Genomic DNA, 11,544 nt, shown 5'->3' with positions numbered 1-11,544 from the left:
TGAGTGAGGAGAGGAGATCAGAGGATATGAGGACATCCTTGGCTTTCTCAGCCTTACAATTAAAGTGAACTGGCTTCATTTACACTTGGACATAAGTGAGCTGTCACACCTTTTCCAACTCTTTAATTCTGGCCCCTGTCCCTGCTGCTCCTGTCACCCCGGCTATGATTAAATTCAAGCCACTTTTCACTCTTCTACTCCCTCTCTCTCAATTTTCTCTCTCTCCCCCATCGCATCCCAATCACTTCATCCAATCGCTTTCTCGTCTCTCAAGTCCTTTCCCTTCCCTGGCTTTGTCACTCTGTCTCTATGTCATCACTCTCTTGTTTACTCTTTCCCACCACCGCCGTTTTGGAGGTGGAGACGTTGAAGACTAAGGAGAGAGTGTGCCCCTGTCAAAGCAATGCAGTTCTGACACAGTGAGAAGTACTTGGCGGGCATGCATGCAGCCTATACTGACATGGCGTTTCACATCATCCAGGCTCAGCACAGCTCCCCGGTCATTGTTGTTGCTGCGGCCTTTGTGTTTCTTCTTCGCGCATCGGCAAAGCTTGTACTTGATCACCTGAAAATATGCGAGGACAACCGGGTTATTGACGTTTTGGCATCAAAACATATGAAGTGTTTTTTTTTGTAATGTTTCTGGAGAGCAACCAAAAAAGGCTTATTCTGATCTTTTCTCATCTCTTCTCTTTTTAACTTAGCATATACTTCAAGCACACACACTTCCCTGTTTAAAGGATCATGCAAAGAGAAATTCAAATGAGATTGATTTTATGCATCTGTAAAAAAATTTGATCGATCTTGCACATGAGCAGGAGAGACTTTTTGCTAGGACTGTCTCACACACGCGCACACACGCATACACGCACACATACACATACACACGCGCACACACACATACACACACACACACACACACACAAAAAGAATCCTTCCGCATTGCTGTTGGAGAGATGGCATAGACGCAGTATGCAAAGCAGAATTACTTTAATCAGAATGGACAGAGGCATCTTGACTAATCAAAAACATAGTACATCGAAAATGTTAATGTATTCAGCGTCCGTGCTGCCAAGAATGTGTGAGAGACATGGTGAGGGACAGAGCGTTCGTCACACTCGCCAAAACACGTCCTTGTGCAGACGCCAACACTGTGGTGAAAATGTTTTTGTGAGGAAGTAATTCCATAACTATGGAGCAATTTTCCATAAACAATACACATCACACTGGAGGTTTTATTTAAGTGGGAGGCTCCTGATGACGATGGGAGATATAAAAAAAATAAAAAACATTTTACCTCATATAGATAGTCAAAGAGTTCGAGAATAGTGAGGATGCTGGCTCCGATGAAGAGACCCATCTGACCTCCAATATCACCTGCAAAGACAAATAAGAAACCGCAAATTGTGCCATGAGACAAAAAAGAGAGGGAGGCCATTTGCATGAAACACAGATATTTATTTAAGTAAACATCTGAGAGGCAAAAACAGATGTTTGAACACCTATTATAAAAATGCAAGCACGTGTGTAACCGTCACTTTGGGTAAAAGGCACATTTTTAGTTATATTCTGCACATTTTCTCTTCCAAAGAAAATACATTTTCTTACCCAGAAGGCCAGCCAATTCGTAGGCTTTCTTTTGTTCAATGGTTTCGTAGTTCAGCGCTTCAAAGTAGATATCCAGAACCAGAATGTTATCACTGTAGACAGAGAGAGAGAGAGAGGCACACATTCTTAAGTCACGTATCCAAGTTTCTCAGTTTATATTTTTATACATTTTCTTTTATCAAAGTGTCCTAAGGCGGAGCGGATGACTAGTGAGTCTGCCACTTCCTGTAGATAAAGGAGTGCAAAAGCGTCGAGTTGAGCAAATAACTGGCTGCCTCTAACCAATTCCCCCAAGGTGGCTCTGGTAATTGAGGAAAACAAGGGAAATGATGACAGCTCTTTGATTTTGTCCGATGGTAATGTCTAAAACCCATGACTTCAGCAAAAAAAAAAGAAAAGAAAGGGGATCATTTTAGAAGCCGAGGGCAACGCAGACTATTATTTTGATTCCTGAATATCCTCTGTGTGGGCCGAATCAGAGTTCATACCCCACTGGAGTTTGAGATCAAAACCGTAACTCAAGGCCAGGCAAGTCCTGATGTGTCAGTCTTACAAAAAAATAAAAAAAAATTTGGAAAACCGAGGTCTGTTTTGAAACGGTTGAATGCAAATTAGAGCTGATGTATAGAGACGGAAGTGTACACACACACCATCTGCTTGTTTCGTTGCTAAGTGAGAGAGATGGAATTATAGGCCCTGCAGGTTGATTGCACTTGTATTGAAGTTTTTAAAAAGCACACAAAACATCCAGTTAACACCATTCAAAACAACCATCACACTTATTCCCTCGCCTGGTAATCTCGATTAGTGGATTCCTTTCCTTTTTTCTTAGACCTGCTGCATTTACAGCCCTGTCAGAAGTAGGTTCCCCCCTCACCGCAGACAATTTATCCCATCAGTAAAAGCACAGATACATTTAGATCAACTAATATAAAAGATGGATCTGTTCCATTAAGTGTCCTCAGAAATGTTTCAGCTAATGTTGAACCATTTATCCAATGCTAGTAGCCAATTCTTTCTACTGTTTAATCTATTATTTTAGCTAATTAGTTTAGCTGTCCATTCATTTATAATAACATTAATAATAATAATAATAATAATAATAATAATAATAATAATAATAATAATAATAATAATAATAATAATAATAATACTAATAATAATAATAATAATAATAATAATAATAATAATAATGTCCATTTTCAACCCTTTGCTCCAATGCTTCTAGCCCAATGTTTAGATGTCTCTGCTTGCTCGCTAACTAGTTTAGGTGATATACTTAGATTAATTCATAAATCAAATAATAGTTTATTGTTTTATCCATTTACCTTCTCTGTGATCTTTCAACATGCACTGACACCTGCATAGAGTGTTACCCCCTTGGGTATATGATCCCCTGTTTTCTTTCTCTTTAAAATCTTTTTATCTATTAATTACATTTTCAGGGTTTTGTCCTGATTTGTTGGCACACCTGACTCGAGTAAGTTGTCACAGCTTCTCTCAAAAAGCAGATGAAGCTGTACTGTATGTGTGTGTAGGTCTCTCTCTCGTAGACAGTCCACTGAGACAGACTTCAGTTTCACACCAGTAAACTGGTGCTGCCCAGATACCAGAACAGTCCCAGCTAATGTTCATCTGAGTGATATTGTTTGGAAAGACAGCCGGTCCAGAAAAAAAAAGAAAACATATCCAGATGGACTTACATCTATCCACAGGGAATTTAATAACAACTTCTGAAAGGAGAAATGAAAGCTTTTTGCAGCACTTTGACTACAGATGGTGTAATTATCTTGTCCTCAACGGCTCTGCTGGGAATAGATAAATAAAATATTCAACTATTGTAGCACTCTGTCCTCTTTTCCTTGGACTACCTTTGATCTCTCTTTCTGGCAAAGAGACACTTGACACTCGGCTGGTTAATCAAGTCAAGCTCCGACTTGAAGCTCCTTCTTCTTTTTTTCTCCCCACATTGAAAATATCCTGGTGAACCTGACACAGCACGTTGCTTAAAGGGAAATCAAACTCAAAACATCTACTTAAAAGGATTGTAAAAAAAAAAAGTTTTCTCAACATTTTGAGTGCCACCTTTCTCAGGCCTGTAGAAAACCTGCGTTTGCTAAAACATTACCCTCTAATTTCAACTAATAATTAGGGTCTGGAAGAAACTCCTTTTCTAGGAGTTGTTGGAAATCACAAACAATCGCAAACAAAAGCAAATCACAATTGACTGGAATGATGCCTGTGACATATGGCTGATTTCAAGAAAAACTAAAACGTTGGTGACTAATTTGTCAGGTTTTTAATGAGTGAAACAATGCTGATCCCCAGTCACCGTTTGACAAAATAAAGACATGAGGAGGTGACTTACGCTATGTACTGCTCTGTCTTGTTGAATTTCTTGGCGAGATACTTGGCTGAGGCTTTGCTGGGTATCTTGACAAAGGACATCTCTTTACCGTAGCGCGTCAAGTTGCACGGCGTCTCGCACACACAGTAGTCGTTGTCTCTCTCCACAAGGAAGTCTGAAAAATGAAGTAGACAGAGAGAGAGAAAAAGAGAGAGAGGGAAGATGATTGAGCGAAAGAAAAGGAGAATACAGGGGGACAGATAGATATATCGTCACCCCAGGATGATAAACAAACACCCAGCAGAGTGAAAGGCATCAGAGGAAAATTGCGAAAAAAACGCCGCGAGCAGACACCTGAGGGACCCTTACAAGAAATACAAAAGATACAAGAAGGATTTAGACAGAGTCAGAGAACCATTTCGGAGGCCGAGATGTGAGGCCATGTCATGAAAGAGCAAGATATGCCAAGTCAATATCAAAACAAGCAACAGACACAAAAGGCCCGGAAGGTATCATTTGATGGAGAGACAGGGAGGGAAGGGCAGTGGGAAAAGAAGAGCCTAAGCGCCATGCCTGAGGTTTACTATTTGAGAAAAGGCTTCCATGGGGCTGAAGGAACACTATTATCCGTTATCAGTTCGGATCAGGGGCTCCGAAATGGGACACACACACACACACACACACACACACACACACACACACACACACACACACGCACGCACGCACACACACACTCAGGTTTATCTCCTTACCCAAGGCTGGATCTGCACACTCCTTGTACTGCTCCGGGGTGCAGTATGGGGCATCTCCTAGGGACAGACAAGAACAAAACACAATGTTCTCAGCCTGAATAAAAGGAGGGATGGAGGGGGAAAAGAGGGTTTTTAAAGAAACACAAAGGATTACGTAATCTAAGTTTACAATGCGTTTTGTCTTGGACCGTCAATGCCGTCCTTATCACCACTGGACATTATTTGCAATTTTTGATCTCATCTCACAATTGATTTTATTCACTTTTGTACTTTCGCTGCCTCTCGTCGTCACTCCTTTCAGTCTCTCTCCATCACCCTCTCCCATCCTTCCCTCCCCTGAGCCATCGCTCTACCACTCTCAGAAAATAAAAAAGATATGTCCTTGATGTAGAGAAAATGACTTCCCGGCAGCAATTATTCACTGCATTTTTGGTTCATGGTAAAAACACTTTAATGACAGGGAGATAGGCGAGATGAATTGGTGCAGGGCACAAACCAGCAGGGCTGATGGATTTTTACCTGCGGAGTTCTCTGTCCTCTCTCAGACTCTCATTAATCAAGAGCACAATCACTAGACTATGGCAGCTCATCCTGATTATCACGCGAGCACATTGTCTGGCAGTCTATATGCAAAAAAACAGAAGCTGAAAGTGACCCGCTCTAAAGAGAAAGAGACATTCATTATTATTGGACTGGTGAGCACGGGTTAACGTAGGCCAAATCCAAATGTTTCCTCCGTGCCAAACTCCTTTTCAATTTGCCGTCTGAGATGGCGCGCAGTGATTAAATGTAGGGAGGTAGACAGCAAATGCCAGCTGCAATTACTGCACACACACACACAATGTGAAAACAGTTGAGTTTTCCGATTCACCGGTGTGTGAAAGTATCTGATCTCTTGCAGCGTGTCGAAAAAGAAGAAGAAGCAATTTGTTCCTTTATGAATTGTGTTGTGTCACCACAATTTCAAGTGAACACATTGCCAATCACAACAACAGGCACTTAACAAGTAAAGTACCCCTTTAAAAATAAATGCAGATGTACGGTATTTGTATCCAGTATTGTGGAGCATATATCTGGCTTCCTACCAGGCATATGGACCATCCTGCAGTTGCAGTTCTCCACCAGGTATCTTGTCTCACAGTCGATCCGACAGGCTGTGATGCTGTATGTGCTGAAGAAGTCCGAGTCCATTGCCGTGGCCTTGCAGTCCCCCCATGGTGGAGGAAGGTATGTCAACTGAGAGAGAGAGAGAGAGAGAGAGAGAGAGAGAGAGAGAGAGAGAGAGAGAGAGAGAGAGAGATAATTTGACCTTGTACTTTTGTATCAACATAATGACAAACTTGGTAGTCCGTCCATATGAGAGGCCATTACACATACAGCTTGTTTCTTTATTCTGTGGTGAATACTGTGCATAGTGGTGGTGCTTACTGTGGGAGCTTCTCTCCTACGCTTCCTTCTGTTCCTACTCTCCCTCTGTGATTTTCATTGTACTGTGCCCACTCTCCGTGCAGAAACTGAATCAGTTGCGATGCTGTGAGTAACACTACAAACAGCTTGGCAGCAGGAGAAAAAGAAAGTATGGTGCCATGTTCTTTCTGTTTTGATCCACACATTTTTTTTCATCACTCTTATGCAAACTGTGCTTTTGAAAATATCCCCTTTCTGTCGACATATAGAGACATGTCTAGAGCCACCAGTCCAGGAGAGAATGTGATCCCCATCCTCTGACCTGTATTCAAGTGTTTGGTATAGTTAACTGAGACTTATCCTTTATATTTATTTTTTTAGTGATCCATTTTTCTTATTTTAATTATTGTTATGATTAAAATGTATTTCACAGCTGCCTTTTGAGCACAGATTCAGGAGTACGCTACGTTGCATTACACTGCATATATTGAACGAACATGTGACTAGCCCTGCAACTAATGAAATCTGAATCATCTGTAAATAAAATTTCCGACTATGGCAAACACAAATGCCAAACACTATTTCCCAAGGCCCAAGTTGACATACTGAGATGGCTTTTTCTGTTGAAAACCCAGAGGCATCAACTAAACTAAAAAATAAGGAAACATTTGAGAAGCTGATACCAAAAAAATGTCGACATTGCTGCTCCAAGAATGAATTAAAACGACTAATAAATATTCAAATACTCAATTGATTGACTAATTGTTTCAGCTCGACATGTGAGAAATTAAACCTTTGAATCTTGTGCATACTTGTTTTGCTCCAGTATTTTTCAAATGATAAAAGCCTAATGCATGGTGACCTCCACCATCAGGGCATCATCATACTGTAGAATAAAAATAAATACAGAACAATAAAAAAAAAATATGTATATATATACAGTAGAACAAATGTAAACATATACAGCCCCTACTCTGAAACAAGCCCCAACTTACCGTTAATGTAGAAAAAGTCAACTGAAAACCTCCAGAAGAGTGCTTTTTTTTGCAATTTCCAAATTATATTTAAATATTGGCAGCATTCATTAACATTCAAGCTACCTTAAAAGAAAAGGAAGGGCAAAACTCGATGCATTTAATGAAGTGGGAAGCTATAAAACAGCCCCCTGTGTGTTTCCGTCTCATCAGCTCAAACAGTGCATCACCGAGCGCTCACATAGCAATAAATTAAAGGCCACTGTTATGGAAAAGGGACCTGCACTTAACAATTTGTACTAAAGCTAGAAAGGCAGCCACATGACTCGCACAATGAATTTGGTTACTAATAGCCCAAGGCGATGTTCAACCTACACATACGGTAATCACATATGCACATGCAGTACAACAACACTGAAAACACACACACAAAAAAGCTTTTAAAAAATCGAATAAAGACATAGTAATGATTCTTCTGCTTTTTCCAACCAAGGATGCATCAAAAAGTCGTACAGAATGTGAACCTCCATCCTCACTGGGGTAAAATGTGATTATCAATATGAATGGTGAATGATATCTTAACATCTGATCACATGGGCTACACTTAGTATATACATGCGTAATGGCTCTCTGTGGTGGTCAGAGTTAAGCCGTTTCTATACCTCTGCAAATGCCTAATTTTGCAAGTGTGGACAAAAGTGAATCTAGCGTGAGAGAGATTTCGGAAATGTTTTGATGGACCGTTGGCTGTTTAACCACCACGAAGAAGAAAATAAATCATGTAAAGATTGTGACCTCATTTCCCCCATCATTAACTGGGTAAGTGAGAGAGAGAGAGAGAGAGAGTGAGAGAGAGAGAGAGACAGAGAGAGAGAGAGAGACAGAGAGAGAGACAGAGAGAGAGCAAACGAAAGAGGTAAAAAAAGGGGATGGGCGACAGTAAGCTAAGACTCAGACAGACACGCATGCTCAATAGGGGAGGATTGACAAGCTGGGAGAGGAAAACATTTTGAAGTTGTGGCTTTTCATGTTAAGTAGGGGGGGAGTTTGCAGATTCTTCCTCTGTGGGATCCCGGTGAGTGACAGTTTGGCCGCTTGAAAAGACGCCAACAGTTTTACACTACTGGACTGCTGGAGCAAGAGAGAGTTGAATGAATGTGAGCAAACTGCATTAGATTAATGAAATGGGAGCCTGCCAGTCAATGAAACAAAATAAATAAATAAATAAATAAATTGGGAGACATAGAGAGAGAGATAGAGAGAGAGAGAGGAAGAAAAATCATATAAAAGAGACAGGATAAGTACTGGAGAAATTGTAATGACTGTTGGAGAGGGAAAAAACCCCAAAGGGAACGAGTGATAAAAAGAGAAAAACAAAGAGGGACAGTTTCCTGCAGACGCGACATTGGCAGAATGCAGAATGCAAAATCCTGCGGCAGCCCGTCGACACTGGAAGACACTCACACTGGTCGGGGTGGACGTGGAAGGACTGAGATAACTCCCAAATCCGTCCTTCTCCCTTCTCATTTCATTATGCATGGTTTCGTCTTAGGTTATATTAATGGGGCCAGTGTATATGATTTTTCTGACTGTATGCTGGCCGTCACACCGGCAAAAATGATTCAGTCACACAGTGGAACAACTTACAAGCACCTCGTTTCACTGAGCAAGACACACTTCCTCAAGCCAAGCGGGGAAAAGTGTGTCTTTCTTAAATAATGTCAAGGGCCCCAAGTGTGTTACAATGAGAATAGCACAGGGGCCTAAAGTCTCCAAGGGGCTCGCAATCATGAACAGTACCTCCAATTGCACTGTGGGTTGGTTATATAGTCTTAACGCTGAAGGCTCAGCGTTCAATTTCCAGCTGAAAAAAACAGTTTGAAAGGAGAATTAAAAGATCCTTACAATTTCTGCTCTTTGTCAGTGTTACATTTATATGCGCCTTTGTGTGAAGGCAACATAGCATTTGTCCTTCACAACACAGAATAGTGCTGATAGCGCAGCGCTTACCATGTGGGACTCTCATTTCAACTCCCTGGGGCCCAACAAAAGCCTTGCACAAGGCCAGTGACGAATATGTTCCATCACTGATGCACTTGACGATGGTGTTACCCTGATTCATTCATTGTTCGATGGCAAACAAACTATTCAGATCCATAACTTAAGTATGAATACCAATACGACCATAAGTCCTGCAATTAAAACCTCAGAAAGTCATGAAGGTTGTATCAACTAAATTCGACTGTAGAGCCTGTAGATGACTGGAGGGGAGGAGCAAGATGGCGCCAGTGTGTTTGTCGGCCTGCCGTCAGCTCTTACCTGTTCAGCTCCCACCTGTTAGATCGCTTTTAAATCTGTGTGTGTTTTCTCTGCTGTTCCTGTGGCATTGTTCCGACGCCATACGGACATATGATCGCCATATGCTCCTGCATATCCGAGAGTCACTGGAGATCCAAAACAGCGGATGCCTTGGCTCCTCCGACAGATGTCACTTGGCGTTTATCTACCCTGGTGCGGAATACGTTCGCCGGTTACCTTGCTATATCTCTCGCCGCAAGAAGTCACAACCCTGGCTTGATGACACAACCCGCTCTCTCAGGCAGGCTTGCCGTAGAGCTGAGCGGAAATGGAACAAGGATAGACTTACCATCTCTCTTGACATTTTCAGAAATTAATTAGCGGCCTTCCAGACAGCAGCTAAGAAAGCCAGAGCCAAACATTTCTCAGATATTATTAACAAACACTCTAACAGGCCGAAAATCCTTTTTAGTACCATCAACTCAATTATTAACCCCGAAGTCTCCCCAGAGGTCGAATCATCCATAGGCATTTGTGAAACTTTTTTAAGGTTTTTTATTGATAAAATAGAAAACATAAAAATGTCTTTTACCCCCTCTGCTTCCAGCACTTTACCGTGTCCCCCAGCTGTTACAGCTATATTTGAACAATTTTCACCAGTGACCCTTGATGATCTGAGAGATATTATCAAGCACATGAAAACCTTCTACATCCCCCAATGATGCTATGCCCTCTCAGATAATCAAAGACGCCTTTGAAACCATCGGTCCGAGCATTCTGATCATTATAAACACTTGCCTTGTCTCTGCCACTGTTCCCTCATGTTTCAAGCACGCGGTTGTCCAGCCGTTGCTTAAAAAACATAACCTGGATGTTAATTGCCCAAATAACTACCGTCCAATATCGAAACTACCATTCATCTAAAAAATTCTTGAAAAAGCAGTCCTCTCTCAAGTATTGCCATTTCTCAACTCTGCCAATGTCTAGGAGCCCTTTCAGTCTGGCTTTAAGGCACACCACAGCACTGAAACGGCTCAGCTAAAAGTGTCTAATGACTTACTCCTCACGCTAGACACAGGTGAGAACGGCATCTTAGTCTTATGAGACCTCAGTGCTGCCTTCGGTACAGTCGACCACCCCACTCTTCTAGCCCGTCTCCATCAGTGGGTTGGTATAAGGGGCTCAGCTCTGCAGTGGTTCTCCTCCTACCTCTCCCATAGATCCTTTTCAGTGTCCATAGGTCAGCACTCCTCCTCCTCTGCCCCGCTGTCTTGTGGGGTCCCCCAAGGGTCCATCCTGGGTCCAATCCTGTTTTGTTTATATATGCTCCCACTGGGGAATATAATCAGAAAATATAACCTGTCTTTCCACTTTTACGCCGAGGACTCACAATTATATCTCAATAGCAAAACAGAAGTCATCATCTTTAGCCCCTCCAAATTCAAAAAACCCATCTTCACTGACCTAGGTAGTCTAACCTAATTCATTAAAACGTCCGCTAGAAATCTGGGCGTCATTTTTTATTCTGAGCTATGCTTTAAAAAGCAAATCTCATCCGTAGTGAAGCACAGCTTCTACCAGCTCAGAACCATCTTTAAAATAAAGCACTCCCTATCATATCACAACTTTGAAATAGTTATCTATGCTTTCATAACATCACGGCTGGATTACTGTAACTCCCTCTACCTTGGTCTCCCTCAGTCCCTCATATCACGCCTCCAAATAGTTCAGAATGCAGCAGCAAGACTGTTGACTGGGTCAAAAAAGTGGGAACACATCACACCCGCTCTTGCTTCCCTTCACTGGCTACCAGAGGCCTGTTTCAGGTAGCTGGTTTTGAGGCAACCCAGAGTTTGTTAGCTCTGAGTTAGTGGAAACTGGGTTTTCCGTTTCAGGTAGCAGGTTCAGCGCAACCGAGAGTCAGTTACTGCGGCAACATACGCCATGGGTCTAACCTGCTCGCATACCCGTCGCCATGGGCGGGCCCGCCCCCCGAAATGCTTGTGCATTTCACTTGAGGCACAGAAAAAAAAAAAATATATATATATATTATATATATTGGCCTATATTATCATAGTAGCTACTAATGTGTTGATAATTACTAATGTTGCATTCTTTATCATTAAAAAATATAAAAAAACAATGGTGTGATTTTGTT

General features: G+C 41.7%; 1 protein-coding gene across 1 annotated transcript in view; it reads right to left on the bottom strand.

The window, feature by feature from the left end:
* The window catches only part of LOC307249660 (acid-sensing ion channel 1), a 150,146-nt gene that overhangs the window by 2,819 nt on the left and 135,783 nt on the right, over positions 1–11,544 (bottom strand). The window contains exons 5-10 of the mRNA XM_080026493.1: positions 5,793–5,943; positions 4,708–4,764; positions 3,977–4,130; positions 1,609–1,700; positions 1,298–1,377; positions 461–565 (exon numbers count right to left, since the gene is read on the bottom strand). Of these exons, the coding sequence (XP_079882619.1) occupies positions 461–565; positions 1,298–1,377; positions 1,609–1,700; positions 3,977–4,130; positions 4,708–4,764; positions 5,793–5,943 (639 nt within the window). The remainder of the gene's footprint in view (positions 1–460; positions 566–1,297; positions 1,378–1,608; positions 1,701–3,976; positions 4,131–4,707; positions 4,765–5,792; positions 5,944–11,544) is intronic.

The sequence above is a fragment of the Ammodytes marinus genome (assembly GCF_949987685.1).
Source record: "Ammodytes marinus genome assembly, chromosome: 4".
In the NCBI taxonomy this organism is placed as follows: Eukaryota; Metazoa; Chordata; class Actinopteri; order Uranoscopiformes; family Ammodytidae; genus Ammodytes; species Ammodytes marinus.
The sequence above is the reverse complement of the archived record's forward strand: the minus strand, read 5'-3'. Positions and strand labels throughout refer to the sequence as shown.